The sequence below is a fragment of the Varanus komodoensis genome, unplaced genomic scaffold, assembly GCF_004798865.1.
Source record: "Varanus komodoensis strain SLA01 unplaced genomic scaffold, ASM479886v1 scaffold2, whole genome shotgun sequence".
NCBI classification, from domain to species: Eukaryota; Metazoa; Chordata; class Lepidosauria; order Squamata; family Varanidae; genus Varanus; species Varanus komodoensis.
Genome location: NW_025335568.1, coordinates 61190149 through 61214610, shown reverse-complemented (window position 1 = coordinate 61214610; position 24462 = coordinate 61190149). Strand labels below are relative to the sequence as shown.

The 24462-nt window shown below is 44.7% G+C and overlaps 1 protein-coding gene across 2 annotated transcripts in view; it reads right to left on the bottom strand.

Moving 5' to 3' along the window:
- Positions 1-684: 684 nt before the first annotated feature.
- DHX57 (DExH-box helicase 57) overlaps positions 685-24462 on the bottom strand; it is a 46577-nt gene continuing 22799 nt past the window's right edge. For both annotated transcript variants that reach the window (XM_044428755.1, XM_044428754.1), the window contains exons 15-24: positions 23582-23755; positions 20841-21041; positions 19090-19366; positions 17969-18064; positions 17723-17806; positions 16053-16190; positions 14604-14678; positions 10448-10582; positions 3790-3990; positions 685-2102 (exon numbers count right to left, since the gene is read on the bottom strand). In XM_044428755.1, the coding sequence (XP_044284690.1) occupies positions 1959-2102; positions 3790-3990; positions 10448-10582; positions 14604-14678; positions 16053-16190; positions 17723-17806; positions 17969-18064; positions 19090-19366; positions 20841-21041; positions 23582-23755 (1525 nt within the window). In that variant the 3' untranslated portion in view covers positions 685-1958. The remainder of the gene's footprint in view (positions 2103-3789; positions 3991-10447; positions 10583-14603; positions 14679-16052; positions 16191-17722; positions 17807-17968; positions 18065-19089; positions 19367-20840; positions 21042-23581; positions 23756-24462) is intronic.

Below are 24462 nucleotides of genomic sequence, written 5' to 3'. Positions count from 1 at the left end.
GACCATCTGCTTCCATATGTGCCTACCCAGCCTCTAAGATCACTTTCAGAGGCCCTTCTGAAAGAGCCATCCTTCAAGGAGGTAAGGCAGTAGAAGAGAGGCCTTCTCCATAGTTGCGCCCCACCTATGGAAAAGCCTCCCAAAAGCAGTTTGCCTGGCACCTTCACTATATACTTTTTGGCACCAGGCAAAAACAACTTTATAATCTAGACATTTAATAAATGATTTTATTTTGATAATAAAATATGTACAGCTTTAAATTATTGTTGTCAGCTGTATACTGTCTTGTTTTATTGTCTTTTGTTCATTGTATTTTAATTGTTTTTATTATTACTGTTATTATGTTTTAATGATTGTGATTAGCTAGAGGACCCCTGGGCTGATTAGCAGAAATAAGTCTATAAATAAAATAACAAAGTTAGTCAAGTATTGATAAGTTGATAGAAAAAGATTCAGCCAAGAGTAATCTTGCTTGTTCTTACTTTCCTTCTTTTCTTTTCTAGTGATAGGATGTGTCCGACAGCAAATAGCAATAGCAAACTGACATGGTAGGATGCTTGTAGTAATATATAAGCATTTATCTTCTCTCTGGCCTAACTAAAGTTACATTACTGAAATTCAGAAATTTAATTAGTAAGAACACTACATGAATGTCTGATGAAAAATAAAATCAGAAGAAGGATCTACGTAATCAACAACTTGCTGTTTATTTATAAAGCTTAGTGGTTGTGATGTATCTGGCCAACAAGCACTCAAGATTACAACATAATTCTATACATCACTTTACCAGCAGATTTGTTTGTATGGTCATAGCGATTATACAGCCCTCCACTAACACCCTGCCCCTTTCTTATCTATTCAAAAACAACACTGAAACTTCTGCTTTAAGTATTATTGAAAGTCATGGGGCATCCCCTTAACTTTGGCAGTAGATTGTGCTCCTTGTCTGTCGAGCTGCCAGGCTGATTCAGGATCCAAGGCCTTGAGTGAACTGCCTTTTAGTTTTCACAGTCATTTTTCTGCCTGTGCAGGAAAGTGTTTCAGGAGTACATATGTACATAAGCTCAGGAGATGGCAGTGCTTGGACATGGGTGTGGCAGGACTTTCAGCCATCCTTTGGCAAAGCCTAGAATGCTTCACAGTTGCAGAAGCAGAGCCAGCATCATCTGAAGGAAGACAAATGTGCTTCAAACATTCTAAGGTGGAAAAACAGACCATCCTCTTAATACTTGGGAAAGGAGGAAGGTAACTCCCAAGAGCTGAGACAAGTGGAGTCCTGGATGCAGGGCAGATCAGAGTTTACTTTTGTGCTAAAAGTTTAACTTCACAAAGTGTTCACCCACACATATTTGAATTCATTGGTAGCTTGATCAGGTAAGGACCAGTTTAAAGATCCATTTTAGATCTTTCATTTTGGATGCTTCAAAAGGATCTGCCATCCATTTTCTAATTACACCTGTCTATGTAATTAGAAAATTACACAGACAAATGTTATGGTTAGCAAGTCATCCTGCCTTTTGGAGAAAGGCAAGACTAAATATACCATAATTTTCCACATTAAAAGCATCAATACTTTATTGGACAAAAATTGTGAAAACAATTATGGTTGGAATTTTTTTCATCTCTCTTAAAGCTTCTTTCACTTGAATAAAAACTATAATTTTTCTCTCATTTTGCAGAGGGATACTTCTCGTGGAAAAGGATTTTGCTTTAAAATATGCATCTCTGTAAGTGTGTATCAATGTGTACCATGATTCTAACAGCATATATTTCTCCAGGTAACATCATTAGGGTTATTCCAAATATACGGTTGTTGCTGTTTTTAAATAATACCCTTTGATAGCCTTACACTTCCAGTCAGAGCTGTATACATGTTACATTGACAGGTGTCAGTGTTGCTTCAATCACTCTTCAGTTATTCTGCTGATGAGTCTTAAGCAAATCCTTGGCGGTGGGTATTATTGCGTGGTCACAAGCTTGACTATCATGCTAATGATTCGAGATCCTCGAGGGCAGGTGCATAGATCCATGCTGGGATTTTTCACTTTATCCTGGAGTAGCTGGTCAAGCTCACAGCGAAGTTCCTTCACTAGTTCTGCCACCTAAAGACACAAATATTCTTAAATGAGTAAGTACCAAATACAAATGCAGGACTATAGCTTATATTTGAGTCATAAGCTGCATGCACTTACAAGCTATGTTTTCTAAACCTCTGAGATTCCAATAGTAAGCCAGGTTTAAAAGGAGTAGTACTGAATGAGACCAAGAGTCCATCTAGCCCAACACCGTATTCACACAATAGAGAAACATCTAATTGTGAGGAAGCACGTAAGCAGGACATGAATGCAACAATGCCTATTTGTTCCTGTTCCCCAGCAACTGGTGCACCCAGGTGTATGGCTTCTGATACTGAAGGCAGTACATAGCCATCATGGTCAGTTGCCATCGATAGTCTCCTCCTTTCATTTGGTGACCTTAACTACATGTTATGGTATCAAAGTTCACAGCTGAACTATGCACAGTATGAACAATATTTCCTTCTATCTGTCCTGAATCCCCTGTCAATCCTCTTCCTGAAATGACCACAAATGACTTTCTAGGAAGAAAGAACAGGCTTCAGATCCTCTTGTTTGGTAGTCCTCAGTCTATTTTCAACCTGTGCGAAGACCCATATGCTGAGGGTCACAACATAAGGGCTCTCTTCCTGGCTTAGCCAGTCCAGCTTTCTCTTTCCTATAGCAGCCACTTAGACAATTCCCATGCAAAGCATAAAGGGGAATGCAACCTCGTCTGTGTTCCTAGCATTTCATATGCACAGGAATGCCAAACTGAGAATGGAGGCTTTGTCTAGAGGACATGGCTAATAGCCCTTTATTTTCTGATCAGCAATTCCCTACATGGCATAAAGCAGCTGCTTCTGTTTCTGATGCAACACAGGACAGATCCTAGCTAGATCAATAGATATAAATACAACAAATAGATCTGTGCGCTTACATAAAGTGGTTCAACTGATTTGGGGCATCATTTGAAATCAATGAGAAAAAAAATGCAAAATGAGAAATGCATTCTCAAAAGTGCCAACAAATACTGATTCAGGTAATATTTTTATTCCCACTGAGCAAGTCCTATAACACAAGAAAATTGGTAGTCTTTAAGGTGCCACAAGAATCTTTGTTTATCTCTGATGAAGTCTTCAAGGTCACATTAAAGCTGTGGTAATGCTTTACTATAAACTTGCCCTGCCTCCAGTTGGGAATTGAAAGGAGTGTGCTAGTCGTAATATCGCAAAGATATGGTATTGAGGCGGCAGAGGCATCTCACCGTGCCCTTGAGGATGTTTTGTTTCTCAGCCTACAGGCTACTTCCAAGCCTTTCAGCCATAAACAACAACCAGAACTGATAGGCTTTGGAAGTTAAGAAATTGATTAGACTAAATGCTACCCAAATTATAAGTCAGGCTTCTCCAACCCCACAGCCTGCAGATTGGTTGGATTGTAATTCCTACCATACTGAACCAGCTGACCATTTTGACATGCTGGCTGGGGATGATGGGACCAATCCAACACATCTGCAAGGTGGTAGGTTAAGGAAGGATGTTATAAGCTTACTGAAACTGGTATCATTTATCCATTACAGCCCAGTGGGATGAATGGCTCCAAAGAAGGCTTTGGTTAAGGGTTATAACCAGTTCTATAGAAAGAACTGCTTTGCCGTCAATCCCTCTCTTCATGCAGATAATTTCTCCACCACAGATACTGTGTATGTGCTGAGAGCTGCTCATTCCCTTACCTGGTGTGAGGCTGCAACAAAGCGGATCCATCCATCATCCAGGGAGACGACAAACTCGCCCTTTTGGAGATACACGTTCACGTGGCCTCCTCCAAACAAGATCAGTGGGTACACCGACACCATGCTGCAGTCCCGAATAAACACCCGGCTGGTTTTTATCATCTCATGATACACCAAGTAAGGGCTTTCGAAGTGCCTTGTCTGAAATATTTATCCCAAAGAACAGCAGTGAGATAGTACAAAATAGTGGGGTTCCACACAGACATATCTTCAATTGTATGATATGCAACACAGTTTGCAGACTTTGAGGGTAAACGTCAGCCCTGCCAGCATAAGTCAGCCAGGTGCCAGAGGACTGGGTGGATTCCAAAGCTTCTACACAAGCCTTGCATGGGTATAGTAAGCTGAAGGAAAGAGCAGATACAGCTGCTCTATGTCTCTGCACAAGAGCAGGTTGCTTACCTGTAACTGATGTTCTTCGAGTGGCCATCTGTGCAGTCACACATATGGGTTCTGCGTCTGCGCAGTGCCTTTGGCCGGAAGATTAACAGCTAACAGTTTTTGGCAGGAACTCCGCTCCCCCTCCCCCCTAGCATTATATAAGGAGAGGAGTGTCCGCCATTTTCCAGTCTTTGAAAGACTGACGTTTGTTCTTATAATAAGGTTTGTCAGTATGACAAGATAGCCAAATTCAGTAGTGGTACGACACATAGCAAAGAGATCATAGTATCGAAAGAAATAGTCGGACCACCCATGACACCAAGCAGGGTCGGAGGGTGGGTTGTGTGACTGCACAGATGGCCACTCGAAGAACATCAGTTACAGGTAAGCAACCTGCTCTTCTTCGTCGTGGCCTCTGTGCATCACACATATGGGTAGAATAACAAGCTTACCCCAAATGGAGGAGGGAGGTGTCATCAGCGAAGGACAGAAGAAAGGACAGCTCTGCCAAAAGAGCAATCCTGCCTGGCACGGACATTGAGTCTATAATGTCTGGCGAAGGTACACGGGGTAGCCCAAATGGCTGCCCTGCACACATCTTCTATCAGGACCCCTGATGCAAAGGCCGAAGAAGCAGCAACAGCTCTTGTAGAATGACCTCTTGGAGTAGATGGCAAGTCCAACTTAGCTAATTGATAAGACAGGACAATTGTATTTACTATCCATTTCGAAAGATGTTGTGAAGTGACTGGACAGCCTCGGTCATGTTCCGAATATTTCACAAAAAGTCTATTGGAGCGCCGAACAGACTCAGTCCTGGACCTATAAAAGGCTAAGCAACAACGAACGTCCAGCATATGTAGAGATCGCTCTATCAGATTCGAAGGGGTCGGAAAGAATGCCGGTAAAACAATCTCCTGTTGCATGTGAAACGAAGTAGCGACTTTCAGAAGGAAAGACGGATCCAGCCGAAGAACCACTTTTTCCTTATGAAAATTTAGAAAAGGGGGGGTCTACCCGAAGGGCGCAGAGTTCAGAGGATCTACGGGCTGAAGTCACTGCAACAAGGAAGGCAGTCTTCCATGAAGCAAGGCGTAGATCGATCGTTGCCATGGGTTCGAAAGGTGATCGAGTCAGCACTTTTAAAACCACCAAAAGACTCCAGGTGGGCATTAGAGGTCTTATAGTTGGATGCAGATTACTCAATCCTCTCAAAAATCTTTTAATCAGAGGTTGAGCAAAAATGGAGAGACCATGTATAGTTCCCCAGTAATGTGAAATCGCTGCTGTATAAACTTTTATGGACAAAGGTTTGAGTCCAGACTGATGCAATTCAAAAAGAAACTGAAGTACCTGTGAAACAGAAGCCGAGGGGGCCGGAAACGAGTGTAAATTGGCAAAGTTAGAGAATCTCTGCCATTTTGCCACGTACGACTTCCTAGTAGATGGTCATAGCGCAGATTCGAGAATATACTGTAGGTCTGGGTGTACACTCTGCTGAGCAGGAATGGCTGGGACGGTTGGTGGTGTCGATACCGGTGCATCGCAGCTGGTCATCGTATCCTCCATGCAGTCAGTTTCAGTGACAGCAAGTCTGGGTGGCGGATCGTGCCCTCCCTCTGGGTAACGAGATAAGGAAGAAGAGGGAGTTGGAGAAATTCTTCTTGGGAGACGTGAAGGAGAGTTGAGAACCATGGCTGGCGTGGCCACCAGGGGGTGATCAGTAGCCCTGTGGCCCCTTCGTGAATGATCTTTGCCAACACTCTTATGATGAGTGGGATCAGAGGGAAAGCATTTTATTCAAACGTCATTTTAATTGCTAATATTATTTGCTTATTTTATTCTTTGGCCAGGGCGACTTATTTTATATTGTTAATTCGTTTTATATTTTTAGTGTATTATATTTTAATTGATGTTTTGTGAGCCACCCCGAGGCTTCAGCGAATGGGGCGGCATACAAATTTTCTAAATAAATAAAAAGTCATATTTGTCCAGGGGATCATGAAAGCATCCCCGAGCGAGTCCTGACCCATCCCCGCTCTGGAACAATAGGCCGTGCATGCCCTGTTCTGTTGTGTGGCAAACAGGTCGATGTCTGGCTGGCCCCATCGGTGAAATAGCATGTCGCGAACCCGATGGTCTAGCTCCCATTCGTGTGACCATGACATATGTCTGCTCAAGAGATCCGTGTCTGTATTTTCTGTGCCCGCAAGGTGAACTGCTAGAAGAGTGATACCTCTCGGTATGCACCAGTCCCAAATCTGCATGGCCAGGCGGGCTAGTTTCTGGGATTGGGTTCCCCCTTGTTTGTTCAAATAAAAGAGCGTCACCATGTTGTCTGAGGTCACCTGGATGACCTGGTGTAGAAGCACATCCTCAAATGATTGCAGGGCTTTGAAAATGGCAAGAAGTTCCAGAAAACTGATATGGTTCCTGCAATCCCGGTGACTCCATATCCCCTGGGTACGTAGATCGGAGCAAATTGCTCCCCATCCCAGCAGAGACGCATCGGTGCCGAGGGTTACTGTAGGGTACCGGGGTTGAAACGGAACACCTACAGTCAGATTGGCTGGGTCTATCCACCATAACAGGGACTGAAGAACGGAAGCCGGGAGTCGAATCCATTTGGTAGGTGGATCTGTCTGTGGTCGAAACATTCCGTTGAAGAACAGTTGAAGGGGATGTAGCCTGAGTTTGGCATGCGGAACCACAGCGATGGAAGCAGATATGTGTCCCAACAGGCTCTGAATAGACCGGGTGGGGACGGTTCTTGCTTGTCGAATCTGAGCGATGCACTGAGCAATCGCATGCCGTCTGTCCCGAGGAAGGAAGGCTCTTGCCAACGTCGAATCCAGCCGGGCTCCGATAAAGTTGATCACCTGTGTAGGGAGAAGGGAAGATTTCTGTTGATTAATACAGAGTCCGAGATCGTGCAATAGAGCACATGTAAACTCAACAGCAGACGAAAGTCCTGCTACTGTGTCGGAGACCAGCAACCAATCATCAAGGTACGGGTATATCCGAATTCCACGTAATCGAAGGTGTGCACAGACAGGAGCCATACACTTCGTAAAAACCCATGGTGCAGTGGCTAATCCAAACGGTAGCACATTGAATTCGTAGATTTCAGAGTCCACCGCAAAACGAAGGAAACGCCTATAACTTGGATGTACTGAAATATGAAAATAGGCATCCTTCAGATCCATTGAGGCTAACCAATCCCCTCTTCCCAGCAACGGGAGAATACTTTGAAGTGTGGTCATCCAAAACTTCTTTGGTGTTATGAATCTCAAGTGCAATATTGGTCTGAGACCTCCATCTCATTTCGGGATCGTAAAGTATCTGGAATAGAACCCGTGGAATCCCTCCAATAACGACAGGCAACAAATAGCTCCTTTAGCAAGGAGTTGGTGAATCTCGTCTAACAGTACCAAGGAAGTCGGAATATAGCGGATAGGATTCGGTGACGGCACAACGTCGAATTCGATTCCATATCCGTGCTGAATGATAGATAACACCCACCCATCAGATGTGATGGACTCCCAAATGGAGAGCCGACTCTTCAGTCGATCCCCAAATGAGAGGGGGGAGGGTAGAGTTGGAATGAGAGGAGAGGTTCGCTCGTCGCATCAGCGCTGTCGCCTGTCCGTATCAAAACGGCGGCGGCCCTGTTGGGAGCTGGGGTGGTTGTTGCCTGCGACGCTGCTGACGTTGATGCAGTTGCTGTTAAAGAGGCGGAAACTGTTGACGGTACTGTGGACGTGACCATGACCATTTACGTTGGGGTAGAGACTGCAATTCCATACGATGGGCCGTCATCCTTGATTCATGGATTTTCTTCAATTTGCTATCCGTCCTCGCATGGAAGATTTGCTATCCGTCATCACTGGAACCGTCGAACGACAACTCCTCAATTCTCCACTTCATCTTGTCCAGAAAATTGCAATTACGCAACCAGGCGTGTCTGCGGAGGGAAATGGCACCGACCAGTGACCTCGAATCAGAGTCCACGTGGTGCCTCGCGGTGGAAAGCTGTTGCACCGCCACTTGCATAGCTTCCTTAACAAAAGTCTTAGCAAGTTCACCCTGGTTTCCTGGGAGGGTATCGATGATGGCGTCCAGGCGTTGCATAAGGAAATATTGGTAACGCACCAGCGTTGCCTCATAATTAGAAATTCGTAAACCAAGGCCCGAAGCTGCGTATACCCGGCGGGTGAGGGAATCAACCTTTCTGCCCTCTTTGTCACGAGGCGAGGTGTGTCCACGGGTTTCCCGACCCTGCGAGGATTCTACAACCGAATTCGGCTTGGGGTGACAGAGAAGAAATGGGATGTCCTCTTCCCGCACCTGATACATGGACTCGTATTTACGAGAAGTCGGTTGTGGGTGAGCTGGGAGGTCCCATGGCTGGGTCATTGCCTGCCGTAAGGTTGTAATAAATGGCAAGGCAATAGATGTGGATCGTTCACCCCTTACCACAACATAAAAATGATCAGTGCTCGGTCCTGGTTGTTGGTGGGCTTCTATATCGAGCGATCTCACTAGTCTGGCCATCAGATCGTTAAACGATATATATGGTTCCTCGGGCGACCCCGGGCCCTGAGAAGCAACTGCTGCATCCGGCGAGGTCGAGTCAGCCTCAGACTCGTCGGATTCCATCCAGTAGGGGGTGGTACATTGGAGGAAGAATCTCCTGGTGACTCTGATCTGACACTTTCTTTAGATGGGGCCCTAGGGGCGTCTCTGGGCGTTGAATGGAAACGTTCCCAAGGCGCTGGTGGTGAAGATTGTCCCCTGGATGACGTATAATAGGCTACAGAGTGGTACTCTTCCCGTCTTGGAGTGGAGGAGTACCTGGAGTGGTACCAATCATCAGACCTCGCATCCGAGGAACGGCTCCTATGTCTTCTCGGAGGGGAGATGGCGATCTCAGTATCCATCGGGATTGGAGGCATCGGGGTTGGTGATCGAGCTCTAGGTGGAGAATCTCGTATTTCGCCATCAGAGATGGAACCACGCCTTGACTCCAGAATGGGTTCGGCTGTCGGTCGGCGCGGTGAGCCCAGTGGGGTAACCCTCATAGCCACCTGGATGGTCGGGACCAAGGGGGTCGGTTCCGAAGCAGGGATCGGAATTGAGGAAGAGGCCGAGCCCGAGTGGCGGTGTTTTGCCTGCTCGGGGTTCTTCGGCTTCTTAACCGGCTTGCCCGTCTTATCTTTCTTGGCCTTCTTATGCACAGGATATTTATCTGAGTCGCTGTGCTTTCTTTTTTCCTTTTGTTTCCTCGGCAGGGAAACAGACTGGTCGGCCATGGTATGAGAGCCTTCTCCAGAAGGGCGTGAGGGCGGAGCAATGGAGGAAGAGGCCGGGCGTTGCGGCAGGTCAGCTGAAGTTGGACGGCCTTCGGGTGGGGCCACAACAGTGGAAGGCTTAGCCACCAGCCAGTCCGATTGGAGGAGAGCCTGGTCCCATAAGAGTTTGCGGAGGTGGTTCTCCCTGTTCTTCCTCGCCTGTTTAGAGAAGGCCAAACAATGGCCGCACTTATCGGTTCTGTGCCCTTCCCCCAAACAAAGGAGGCACAGATCATGCGGGTCCGCCGCGGGCATTTTGAAGCCACATTTTCCGCACTTGCGGAACACCACCCATTGCGCCATCATAGAAAGAAGAAAAAAGGAGATAGTAAAGCGGGAAAGTAATTATTTTGGGGGGTTTTTTTATAGGAACGATAAAGAGGAAAAAATGGTGCAAAGTTAAGAAGAAATATAAGTGAAGTACTAACAACAAGAACAAGGGATACAAACTTGGTAGGAAAAAGGAGAGATTTTCGAAGGAGCAAGAAGGTAAGTAATAATCTTAGCGAGAGCGAAGCGGCACGAGACACAATGAACGGCGGTCACAAAGACTGGAAAATGGTGGACACTCCGCTCCTTACATAATGCTAGGGGGGAGGGGGAGCGGAGTTCCCGCCAAAAACTGTTAGCTTTTAATCTTCCGGCCAAAGGCACTGCGCAGGCGCAGAACCCATATGTGTGATGCACAGAGGCCACGACGAAGAAGCAGATATCCAACAGGTTACAATGAGGCTCCTAGACATGAAACTGTGAGGAATCACACTGCAGACTACCAGTTGGTTTCCTCTTCCAAGAAGTTTGTATAAGCACGTGAAGGTAAGAACCAGACAAGAGTGTGCTCTACTGACTGAGGGTGGAGAAATCACCTGATAGTTTACAGAGGATGGATGGATGTGAACAAAGCCTTCCTTTTTGGTAACGAACTTCAGCTCCCCAGCTTTTGGCTTCATTTTAACAGCTCCTGTACTGGTCTTCTGATACTTCCCTTCTGGCATTTTCACCTGAAATAGTAAAAAAAAGACTATCAATTCTGGTAATTTTTATAATTTTATAATTATATGACTATAAAAGAATTGTAAAAGTACTCATAAGGAACTCCCCTTCATTTCAACAGAAATGCAGAGAAGAAATGTTTAGCAGATTGTGCCTTTTGCCTTCTTCCAAAACAACGAAGACAAATACTATGCAAAGGTATTTGTCTTTATCCCTGGGAATACTCCAAAGTCTCTAGGGATGTTAGTAGTTGTAGGCCTTTTTCTGTTTAAACACACACAGGATTGTGGCTTACCCTAAGCGCATATCTAAATCATCATGTATTAGAAAGCTGCAGCTGACATACCTGTAGTTTTCAGAGGAACTGTACCATAGTTGGCAGTTAGAAACAGAGCAAGTCAGAAGGGGTCTCCCAGGCCATCTAGTCTGACCCCGCGGCTCCAGCCGGCTCTGCTCATGACTTGCCTATCATGTGCATGTCCAGCCTATACTTGAACACCCTCACCAATGGGGCTTCAACCACCTCCTGTGGAAGCCCATCCCATGCCTTAGGGGTCCTAACTGTCAGGAAGTACTTCCTGGCACCCACCCTGAATCTTGGTTCCCTGAGCTTTACTGTCTGCGTGGCATTCCCTCATGCCAACATAATGATGACAACCCCCTCACGGCAACATATGTCACCAACAGATCCCCTCAGAATCTATTCTTCAGGCTGAAAAGACCCAGTTCCCTCAGTCTTGCCTCATATGGCTTCCCCTGCAATCCGGCCACCATCCTTGTGGCCCTGCACTGCACCGATTCCAACCTGACTATATTACTGTAATGTGGAGTCATATGAGGGCACACCAGAGTTGTACAGAGTGGCAGTAATACCTCTCAGTTTAGAAGCCACGCTTCTGGCTATGCAGCCAAGGGTGGCGTTCACTCTCTTGATCGCTGCATCACACTGCAGACTCATGTTTAGCCTGCAGTCAACCAGTACCCCAAGATCCCTTTCACAAGTGCTGCTCTCCAGCCACTTGTTCCCTAACCTGTACTTATGATGCCCATTCCTATGCCCCAAGTGCAAGACCTTGCACTTATCTGCAAGGTAACACCATCCTTTTGTCCCCTGCCCACTTCCATAGTCTGTCCAGATCGTTCTGGATCTGGAGTACCGGCACCTCAGTTGTGGCCACTGCACCCATTTTAATATCATCTGCGAATTTGATCAGTAGACTGATCATTCCCTCTTCCAGGTCATTCATGAAAAGGCTGAGCAGGATTGGCCCCAGGATAGAGGTGTGGGGACCCCACTCATTTATATTTATATTATTTATTTAAATTTATATCCTGCCTTTTTCCTCAAAGGGCTCAAGGCAGCTTACATCATTCTCCTCCTCCATCTTATCCCCACAACAGCAACCCTGTGAGGTAGGTTGGGCTGAGAGTCTGTGACTGGCCCAGAGTCACCCAGTTGGCTCCATGGCTGAGCGGGGACTCGAACCCGGATTGTCTGAGTCCCATGCTCTTAACCACTACACCAGACTGGCTCTCTTTTTACACCATCACCGGCTGCCATCCTCATGATTCCCCACCAATAGTTACCCTCTGCTTTTGATCTGCCAGCCATGCTCTAATGCATCTGACAGTGCACTGGTTTATTCCCAAACTCCTCAATATGTCAACCAGGATATCATGCGGCACTTTGTCAAAGGCCTTGCTGAAATCCAGATAAACGACATCTACCACATCCCCTGTCTAGCCACCTCGAATCCTTGTCATAGAATTCCACAAGGATCATTTGGCAGGACCTGTTTTTGTGGAAGCCAGGTTGCGTGACCACGAACCTCCCTTCCCTATCTATGGTTACTAGATCTCTCCCTATTATGAGCCTTTCCATCATCTTCCCCAGAATGGACGGAAGGTTAAACTGCCTGTAATTCCCCATGACTCCTCTACAACAATTTTTGAAGACTGGGACCACTGACACCTCCCTCCAGTTCTCTGGAACCTCACCCGTTCTCCCCGAGGCCTCAAAAATGGAAGCCAACAGGCACAAGAGTACCCCCATCAACTTCTGAAGTACCTCAGGTATAACTCATCAGGGCCTGGCACCTTTGTAACATCCAGTGTCCTGAGGAGCTCCTTGATTTCTGGGTGGGAATCTAATCTGTGCCCCTAAATCCCCAGCCTCATCCAGCTTCCCATGGAGATCTCCCCTGTCCTGCTTTGGGGAGAACACAGAGGCAAAATATTCATTTAGCATCTGTGCCTGTTCCCTCACATCAGTCACTGGATCTCCTTCCTCCTTATTTAGTGGTCCCACCACTTGTCTCCCCTTCCTCTTCCTGTTTACATGTTGCTAGAAGCCCTTTTTGCTGCTTCTGATATTCTTTGCAAGCCTCAGCTCGTAATCAGCCTTAGCCTTGTGAAGAATCCTTCTGCAAGGGGCCTCCTCCTCCCGGTATACCCTTTTGTCTACTTGCCCCAGTGCCCATTTCCTGCGGAGGTTCCTCTTTCGTCTAATCCCTCTTACCACCTCTCTTCACATCCATGGCGGTGCTCTCCTTTGCCACCCCACTTCGCTAACTTTGTGACCAAGAGATACATGCCTGAAATGCCAATTCTCAGCTCAGTCGTGAGCTCACCAGACGCCTTCTGAAAAATAAATTGCCCTCAGCCTCAAAGCCTCATTTATATAATGGCCATATGTAGTGTTTTATTTATTTCATTCTATTTCTATTTCGCTCCATAACTTGAAGTATTTTCCCTTAGAGCACACTGTACTTAGTATATATTATTGAAATAACAAATATTAAGCAAGATGTGCACTAAGGGAAAATACTATATGCTCAAAATTTACAAATTTACTCCTTGTCAAACAGGTTTTCCGCCTTGCCCATCAAGCTTGTCTTTCCCTATCGCTACTTTTCTAGCTAGGCTCTGGCCCACTCAGAATCAGGTAGCTACATGTATAGGCAGCTGCCATACACCAAGATAATCACCTTATTCCCTCGGGCAGGAAAATACCATCTCATAGCCAACAGTTTTGCTAATTGCTTCAAAAACCCTGGGAACTCCTGTTGAGGGCTAAGCACAGCAAAGAGACTGGCAGCATTATGTCTGCCCCAGGGCACTGTGCCTCACAGAGCACAGGACTCACGGGGTGTCTGAAGAATAGAGAGCTGGTAAGCAGGCTGAATCACACACAAGATACACACCCTTGAGAGGTGGTAGCTAATCTGACTTGGATGACTGATGATGATATTTCTATACTAGCCACAACTAGCTAAAGCTCTCTGGGCAGAGCACAGCAAATTTGGCATTTATCTTGTCTTTCTTTCTCTTTCAAATATTATCTGCTGACCACATATTCCAGGACAGCATACAGAAATTAACACTATAACAAGCATATGAGGAATATAAGACATTAGCAAGACAGAGCAAATACAATACAGAATGCAGAAGTATTTAAGAATGCTTTGCATGCCCGAGAAAACAAAAAGGTTGGTATCAGGTAATTAGTTTCTCTGAGGAATGCATTCCAAAGTTAGACCCTGTATGAGTTTAATAAGCCTCAGAGCATTCCCAAATAATTTTTATTTCAAAACCACAGTATATCACCCACGTCTCTCCACTTATGCTCTCTACTCGGGACAGTCTCCAGTGCCCCAGAGGAAAGAAGTGCTAAGAGAAAGAGGTTGGGAGAACACTCAGCATGCTGTAATCGAAGACTGGGCTTCACAGCCCAGGCTGAGGCTATTGGTACAGATCCATCCACTTTGATCTCCTCCCAGGCTTCCTTGGAGCAAATGAAATGAAACCTGTTGACTGTTTAGCACATAGGTTCCATCTGGTGTTTCCTTGCAAGCTCCTATTTGTTCCATTAATAGCTTTTTAGCTGCTCTGTGGTTGCTTTTTTGGCCACTGCTGGTAGAATATTTCCAGAGAGAGGGTTGCCTGGCCAATATCACATGGCCAAATTAAAACTAATGAGCTGCTGTCAAGAGGCAGGTGCAATATGAGCACTCATGAACGACTTTTTACCTGAACTACGTTGGGATAGAGAGCAGCACATAACATGGCGGATATCAACTTTACATTCTCTGCGTTGGCATTTGCCTGCAAAAGAAACAAAATGCTACAGGTTAGAGTATGTGCACTGGAATTGGCACAGATGAGGGCAAGTATAGGATCCCAAGAATCCAACTGATGCATGTATTTGAAAAGAAGTTTCTAGCCCTTATGATTACTAAGATACATTTACAGTTTGGTGCCTGTAAATGTTTCAGAATGAGGGGTTATGAACTCTGGGCCCTACAGGGCAGTATCATGCTCTCTGGACCTCTGTATGAAGCATCTGTAATACCATCAGATAAAGTAACAGAAGTGGCTTTCCTGGATCCTTAAGATAAGGTATGTTTTGAGAAGATGTATGCATAAGAAAGGCAGGGAGTCAGGGAACTAATTCTTTTGTCACAAACACCCTGTAACATTCCATAGAACTCTGGACTGTTTCTATATGTATGTTGCTAACAATAATTTATTTTGATTTAGATATCTTGATTTATGATACAAACATAGCCTTAGAAATCTGGACAAAAATTGGTGAAAACAACCCAAGCATGTTCAATTGTCTCAACAGAGAATATAAAGGGGATTCTGAACACTGGGCTTTGGAATCTCTCAAGGACTTGTAGAATGAGCTTTGCAAGCTTCTTACTGACTCTGAAACAGATACTGTTATTGTTCTGCTGAGAAGACTTGACCTTAGCGGATGTTGAGTGTGGAAGGTGTATGAATCTATGCACGTATCAGCCTTGTGTTGAGTGTTGTTATGCTGATATTTTACAGTAAAAAAAGTAGACCTTGTCTGAGAAAGATTTTTGGAAACAGGAACTCTAGATACCTAGAGTGAAAAGCTTAGCTCTCACTAAGATGGCATCTGGTTTTGGAAGGAATCGAATTATGTTTAGTCATGCAGATAATCCAGGGTCGTCTACATACTAGTAACATAAATTGAGAGAGTCTCTGAACCAGGACACATGTCACAAGGGTACTAAAGTTATTTAATTAGTTTGAAAGAAAAATATTTTTACCCATTCCTCAAGTAGGGCATTCAAAATCACTGGGGAAAATACACAGGAAGCTGCCTTATTGGCCTGTCTAGCCTTGCTGTTGCTGGCAGAGGCTCTCCTGGAGTTCTTGGGGGAATTTTCCAAGCCTAGCATTGAATCTGAGACTTTCCGCATGCAAACCATGTACTCTGCCACTGGGCTGCAGCCCTCTCCAAAGGCTCTAGCTATCCTTAGAGTCCATTAGAACTTGCCAGATGGATAGAATAGAATGTGTCAGCAGTTTGTGAGTGAGGAAAATAGGAATGTCATTACTTTAACAGCTGAATAATGAAGCACAGGGTGATAGGCAGAGCACTAGAATGAAGCTAATAATTGGAAAAGAAGAGGCCAGCTCCTTCCCTGTTGCAGCTCCTGTTACCTCTTCCCCGGTAGCTTCAAGAACACCATCTCCTCGTTGCAACCACCTCCTCTCGATATCCCTGGCTCGGAGTCCTTCTTTCACAAATCCAATATCAGACAACAGTTCTGTAAACTGCCTTTTCAAACTGGCCATTTCCTATGAATTGAGGAGGGAGAAGAGAGAAAACAGGACAGAAGTGACATTATTGAAGGATGAAATATGTTTTCAAAGACTATTACTGTGCTGCATCCAGTATTATCCTAATTTGTTCCCATTTTACATACACCAGTGTGACACCATTGATGGACCGGCCATATCTGAATGGTGCAGCACTGATGCACAGCTGGGGAAAGAGAGGCTAGGCTACAAGGGGAAGACACACATCAATCTCTGGTGCAGAAGCATAGATCAATTTGTAGAAATAAGGCTGGAAGAAACATGTACATGGTGTCTGGGCTCCCGGTATGTCAGTTCCCCACCACTTATCCATACATGGCAGAGTAGTGACCTTCTAGCTGTGTTCCCCAAAGCTTATTAAGGCTACCTCACTGGGAAGATCAGCACTTGCAATCAGTGACAACGGGAATCTGGTAGGGCTGACAGCCTCATGGCACCTACTGACCTTTCCCAGCAATATGCAACCATGATGGGAGTCTTTCTAGAGCATAGTCACACTGTATACAAGGCAGTGATGCAGTTCTAAAGGCCTGGCTGGTGTGCCCTGTGAGCCAAACATGTGCCCTAGAGCAGTAGTGGCCAGACCTCAGGCTCATGGGATTTACCACTACCAAGACTACTGGTACTTAAAAAAAACCCAGAACCCTGAGTTCCATCAACTAGAACCGGGTGCAAAATGGTGGCTTGGGTGATTCTCTGTTCACATCTCAGTCCTGGCCAATCTGATAGGGTCACACCTGAATGCAGGAGTTCCCCTGATACCACAGAATAAAGGTGGGGCTGTGCCTCCAGTATACCACTGGACACCCAGAATGAAGACCCATTCTGTTGTCATGTAAGTCTGGAAGCCCAGCTTTATCACGGTTCAGAATAGGCTAAGGCAAAACGCAATCCTTTCAAACGCAATCTGAGGTTTGGTTGCATACTTAAAAGTAGCCAAGGAATAGTCCTAAAGTTGCTTGATCACATGCGTGACACTGCATGCTTTGATCCAAGTAGAACACAGGGAACAGGCTGAAGCTGGGACTCAGCTGACAGTTCTCCTCTCAAGGTAACAACCCATAGCTGCAGGGTCACAGAAACATGGCGACAAAAGTAGGAAAGGAGCACAGCTAGCAGCACACCTCACACAGCTGTCAGAGGCATCTTCATGTTGGTCTTACCCTGTGTTCAGTTCTCCCCTTTTGCATCACTGGCCGGCTCAAGGCTAAAGCACAGGGATTTTTTAGGGATTGCACTTTGCTGTTCATTTACCAGTGATGTGGCAGCATGAAATGGGATACAATCATAAATGTAAACAAACAGGTGCTGAATACATTTTGTATGTATATTCTTCTCCAATGAAATAAAGTTCAACCTATGATTACTGTGTGCTGTGTAAAAGAGGAAAAAGAAGTAGCACAGCAGACAGAAGGTAGAACAAAAGTATTCAGCAACAGGGTCAAGACTTTTTAAAATCAAAAAACTAAATTAACATTTCAAATCAAAATTAAATAAGAAGGTTAACTTACCTGGAGCACATTTTCTGATAAAAAATTCTCTCTGCAAAATCTGTGGCTTGCTTGAACACTCTCTTTTGAAGAGAGGCGCCATCCCTAAATAGTGGACATTTAAAATGTTATACTGTCATCTCTTATCACTAAGGATCTCTCTCCCTCTCTCTCACACTCACACACACACACACACACACACGTGTGCACACGCACATGCACACACTGCTTTGGAGATGAACCACAAGGCAGGTTTTTATTTCTCACCTTATATGCTTGAAGAAGAGCGAGATAATCACTGTTTCCTATTGCAAATTCCAGCTTTTTCGCAAATGCCTCCTCTCTTTTGTCCCATGGAGAAACCTATGCAATAAATCCCCCCCAAACACACATATCATCACACAGAAGTCTTATTTAAAATTAAACATAGTCTATCAGATTATACAGTGCACCCTGCAAATAGGCCTTCAAGGTAAGCTACACTGAGAGAGGGCAAAGCTTGCCTGAGGTCTGGTCACTGACTCTGGATCTGATCAAGTCTCCCTGATGCATGTCTAGACCACTGGCTCTGTTAGCCAGTAACAATGAAACTCCACTCAGGGGCTTAATGCATCCTCTGTGTGTCGTATTCTTTATGGTCATGGTTGCTAGTAGAGATAGCTTTATTAAAAAATCAGTCCGATTCCTGAGGGAACTTCCATGTTGTCAGGTATCTTCTTACTAGGTGTTGGCAATACACTCAAATGGAAGGCTATGATGTTGTAGCGGGAGTTTCCCAGAAGCATTTGACTGGAAAACATTGGCGATGCAGGATGAACGAGACAGCCTTTCAGTGTCTGACACAGCAAGGTGATTCTTGTTCTCTTTTCTTAGGGATAGAAAACAAACCAAATTTCAGGAAAAGATAGGATTCCTGCTTTTTGAGACTGGAGGCAGATTAGAGGGGTTTGTTTTCCAGAAAGCTGAATTTTGAAAGAAAGGCAGTATACTCAGTGCACCTATTGTCCCACTTTCACCTCTAGCTTAGCTAGGTTTGTTTTATTTCAAGAAAACCCTGCAAAACCTAGATGACCAGAGGGGACAAGGGAAAACATAGCATATGCACACACCAGCTTTCAAAAAACATTCAACTGGCATTACAATTGCCTCCTGGCTTAATTGTTCTAGTAGGTAAACTTATTGAAAAAGTTTGGGAATCATAGGTAAGCTAGACAGCTTACATCGGCCTTCCTCAACCTGCTGCCATCCAGGTGCGCAGGACTAGAACTCCCATCACCCCCAGCCAGCACAACTGCTGGTCTTGTTGGCTGGGGAGGATGGAAGGCATAGTTTGACACATCCAAGTGGCACCAGGTCTGAGAGAGTTGGATTACAGCGACAGTACTTACAAAAGGTGACTTGTAGGCCCTGCTTGCTGCAATTGTCAGCGCAGGGTCTAAGCAGCGAAAGATGGTGCCGAACAGCATGAGCTTCCCAATCCTTACATCAACAGGCAGGGAAGCCAAGTGATACCCCAGGGGTGTGAGCTTTTCATCTGAACTTAAGGCCCCCACATCCTGCAGCCGCAGCTTTGATGCACGAAGAGATTCGGTTGTTGGTGGCTCAATCAATCGAGATAAAACCGAAAGCAGGCTATGTGCAGAGAACATTTCCAAAATCTTAATTCTGGAAGAAAGGGAAAAATATTCTGGCTAAACTTTACCAAGACCCCTTTTTCATGTCATGTCTTCTGGATATCATGAACAAAAGGGGAAAAAATCTCAGGTGCCTGGAAAAAAATGTTCCTTTTGCTCAAAATAAACATTATTTCCAGACCCTGAGAATTTCTTCTCTCTCTCTTGTTTTCATGATGCACAAGCGCCTTCCTCTCTATTGTTTACTGAAGTTTTCTAGATATCCAACAACAGGATCTGAGCAATGCATGAAGTCAATATTGAATAAAATACAGGAAGATGGATTTTGGGGTAGATTGTAACTTCATGTCAGAATTTGAATACAGGAACTCTATTTAAAAGAATTATCCAATAATTTGATCACAGAACTAAGGGTGTCTAGATTTATGCCATGTCTGTGGGCAATTTCTGACATTCATGACCCAGTAATGAATGTAGCAGCACTGAAGTTCAGGCTGTGGGACTGCATATGTTGGTCACTGCACAGATCAGAAGTTGAGCCAAGCATCCGTGCCTTCCCTCTCCAAAAAGGTGGAAGGGGGAGGGAAAGTACCTTAGATCAGGTTAGATGATTTTCTTTTTAGTCTGGTATTGTCTACTGCGTCTAGCAGGAGCTCTCCAGGCCCGCAGGTAGGGGGAAATATTTTCCATCTTTTGTGACTTCAGGATCTCCAAGATTTTCTGGTCATTTGGCACATTTGAAATGTTGAGAGACTATCGTGAATGCTCTCATAAAATGGGGGTGGGTGGGCAGACTTCCCCATTCATAAATTGGCTGCCCTGCCAGGTATGGCTGGTTGCAAAACAGAAGACAAACCAAGGGTCCAAGTTTCAAAATATTTGAAACCAAATAAATATGTGAGGGCAGTGCTTCACTTTGCAGCGTATCAGAACTTTAAAATAAGGAGAGAGGAGGAGGCTGGGGGCACCACACTGAAGTCCCCAGTGCTCTTGATGCTGCTATGTGAAAGTGCCAGGGGCAGAAATGGGAATTTTCTGTCTGCAAAGAACTGAGCCATGGCACTTCCTAAGAGCAAAATTCTAGCTGGAGCATTACTTATTCATTTCTTTATTACATTTTTATACCACTCAATAGCTGAAGGTCTCTGGATGGTTCACAGCAAATTTTTAAACATTAAAAACATAAAATCCAGTATAAATATTTAAATGGTTAAAACTATGGTATAACATGGAAGTAAAACTAGAGTAAGGTCCAACAACATGGGCTAGGACTAAGAACCATCAAGTCTATGGCATTCCTCCTTGTTTTAGTGAGCTGCTCAGGTCATGCATTTAATCAAGCAGCAGAGCTTCAAAGCAAAACTGTTTGGTGGAAGTAAGGATTAGAAGAGAAGAAGGAGGGAGCAGAACTTTGCAAAGGAAACACAAACACAAAAATAGAATTTTTAGAGCAGGTCAACAAGATGTGTACAGGTTTGATGAAATTGGTTGGAAGAATGATTTACCTGAGACAGAGCTGTTCCAAAGGCACTCTTTGTATTTCAGGTAACTGCTGCTTTAAAAGGTGGTGATGGTAATGATGGCTAGTGAACAAGTGGAAGCAAACCCCAGAAGCTACACGTCCAGCTCGTCCTTTCCTTTGTAAGGCATTGGCTTTGGACACAAACGTATCCTCCAGGCTTTCCATGCCTTTGCTTGGATCATATCTACACAGAGGGAATAGAAAACAGTTTTTGGAATATCGAGAAACATCTTTGTGAACCTAGGAAGTAGAAAGATTGGGATACTGGAAATTCATTAAAGTCTATTCACTGGAATGATCTACTGGACATAGTTACCCGAGACTAGTCAACATTATTATTAATTTCATTTCCATATTACTCCAATAGCTGAGGCAGTCTGGGAAGTTGATAGAAGTCCATAAAAGCTATAATAAAATTCCACAAAATCTTTCCAAAATGCAAAAATTTAAAACAGCTGAAACAACATATGATGACAAGCAGCCCTAGAAAATACTTGGCATAGGTAATCTCTTCAATATCCATGTATATCATTAAAAGCCTGGGCATGAAGGGCTGTCTTAACCTGGTGCTGAAAAGACAACCATGTTGGCACCTGACTGATCTCAGTGGGGGAGGTCATTCCATAGAGGGGGGCACCAGTGAGAAAGACCTTCCCCTTGTTGCTGCCCTTAGCCTCCCTCAGAGGTGGCACCTGGAGGAAGGCCTTGGAAATTAAGCATAACGCAGAGGTGGACTGTAGCTGAGACAGGCTCTCCATCAAATGCTGTGGTCCCAAGCCATGGGAGGCTGTTTAAGTTAAAACCAGAACCCTGAATTGGGTTTGGAAGCAAACAGGCAGCCAATGCAAGTGAGCCAGAACTAGTTTTATGTGTTTAGACTTATGGATCCCAAATATTAATCCAGCTGTTACATTTTGTGCAAACAACAACTTCTGAACATTCTTTACGAGCAGCCCCTGTGCATTTCAGTAATCTAATTTAGAGATTACCAGAGCATAGATTTCTCAAGCCCAGCTATCCCTACCTAGATAGGAGCATGGAAGCTGGTAAAAGGTACTCCAAGCCACTGAGGCCACCTGAGAATCAAGTGACAAAGATGGCTCAAGGAGGACCCCAAGTTATGAACTGCTCCTTCACATGAGTGCAACCCCATCTAAACAGGTTGAACACTCTCTGTCCATTCAAAGGGAGATCCACTGAAGCATCTCAGTCTTATCAGGTTTGAGCTTCACTTTATTAGTCCTCCTCTGCTCTACTGCTGCAGCCAGACACCAGTTTAGCACCAATACAACTTACAACCAATACCTGCTAACAATCAAACGGAGAAACAGAGCTCTTAGTCTTCAGCATATTGATAGCAACATCCTTCAAAACTCCAGACAATTCCACTCAGCAGGTTCATGTAGATGTTAAATAGCCTGGAGGTCAAGACAGACCCCTGAGAAACTCCATACTGGAGAATCCATGGAGTTGAACGATATTCCCCAAATGCCACCTTCTGGATCTGACCTTCCAAGGAGGAATGGAATCACTACAACATAGCACCCCCCTCTTCCAACCCAGACAGCCACCCCAACAGGCTGATGGCATCAAAAGCCACCGAAAGATCCACGTGCATCAACAGGGTCCTACTACCCCTGTCTCATTCCCTGAAAAGGTCGTTGTACGGGGTGATCAAGGCTGTTTCTGAGCTTCCTGTGCTGTATGGCACAGTGCACATTGTTTTGCATTATTTATCCTTATTCTCAATGATTTTTTTTAAATGTAGCACAACACTGGGCTGTATCCAACCATGACAGTCTGGTAGCAGAACTGAAACAAAGGGTGGTATGGTTTACTCTTACTTGCTGGCTTGAGAACCTGTATGGAGGTTAGAGTGTGGGACTGGGAAACTGGGAGAGCAAGGTTCAAATCCCTGCTCACCAGGTAACGTTGGCCCAATCCCTACTGCCAGCCCCCTGCAATACCTTGTAAGCCTGCTCCAGAGCATTGGGGAACCCTCCAGAGTAGATCTGGAAGGCATGCAGAGAGCTGCAGGAGAAAGAAGAGCAAGGGGAATTTTCCTCATGTAATCCTGGATTTAAGATACTGCCTGAAGATCTATGGTCTGAAGCTGCAGGCTGCAAAGCTTCAGGAAACACAAAAAATAAAACTCAGTTAAAAATGTATGCAAGCTTCCTTTTTAAAATTTGGACAAATAGGCAGAAAAAAGTACATTTATGGAAGAGAGAAGAGCAAAAAGTTTAGGTTTTGTAGGAAGAAGGAATAACTATTGTAACCAGCTGGGAAAAGAAAATTCTAGTCCCGTGGAAAACTGAAAGCAGATGGGGCAAGAAAAAGGAGGACTTCTTTGAATCAAGGAAGCACACCACACTTTGGGCTTCCCGTGGCCTGTGTCACTGAGCTCTCAACACTAGATCACCATTACAATTACTCTCTCTGAGTCTTACACAGAGAATTTAGACAGAGGGAAATATTTGTGCCACTGCAGACCTACTGAGGCAACACTTGCTGCTAGAGTCTCTACCCATGGTAAGATTGGAAGCTGGTCTTGGGCTCTCATACCTTCTCTTGCTATCCCTCACTGTACACAGAATGTTATGGAAGATACTCTGGAGTATAGTGTGAATACTTTGAGTATTGTTCAAAAAGTCCATATTCATACAGCACACACAGGTTCTGATTATTTCTCCCTACTGCCAGCCTCCCAATTCATCCAAGTACCTCTTTTCTTTCATCTTCCCTGAATCAATCACATATGCCACATCATCAATGGTAACAGAGGTTTCTGCGATGTTTGTAGATATGATGATCTTGGTAACCCCTGTGGGAGGCTTAAGGAACACAGACTGCTGTTCCTCACTGGAAAGTGAGGAATGGAGCGGATAAACAATACATCTAGAAGGAAGAGATCAGAGAACAAGTTTAGGGTATTTTGCGAGCGTTTTTTTCATTTCCACATCACTTCTTTCTCATGGTAACCAGAGTCAGGTAGTTCCAGTTCCACTCTGGAGTGCATGACTGTTCATTCACACTGAAAAGGGCCACATTAGGCATTGCAGTAGGGACATTAACCACCTACACATTAGCAGAATCCACTGTCAGGCATGCAATACTCTGGAAATAATGACTCAGGTGCACTCCTGGAGGAAACTCCAGCCTTTTCCATCAGAACCAGAACTGCATGCATGCACTCCAGCCCATATATAAGCTGGATATATACTCCCCCAGCTTCCCAGGAACCAAAGAAACCTGAAAGGAAGCAGTGTGCATACATAACATGACTTCCGCATCCTTTAGTTTCTGGCTTAATAAGAGCTGGCAAATATGATTGGCCAGTGTAGTTTGCATTTTCCTTGAAAGTATAGAAAGAACTAACTATGGAAACCGCTTGTGAGACCCAGGCGATGGACACTTCAGGTAGCTGAAATCTACGATGAGAGTCCCAATTTCCAAAGGGGGTATGACAAGCCAGTACCTTTTTAATTTGGATGGCACCCTATGGCAGTAAGAGCAAGTATTGTTTCAGGTTTCCAAAGTCTAATGTAGTCTCACTTACTATACATTTTGATTTACAGAATGGCATGCCAACTTTCAGAAGGATA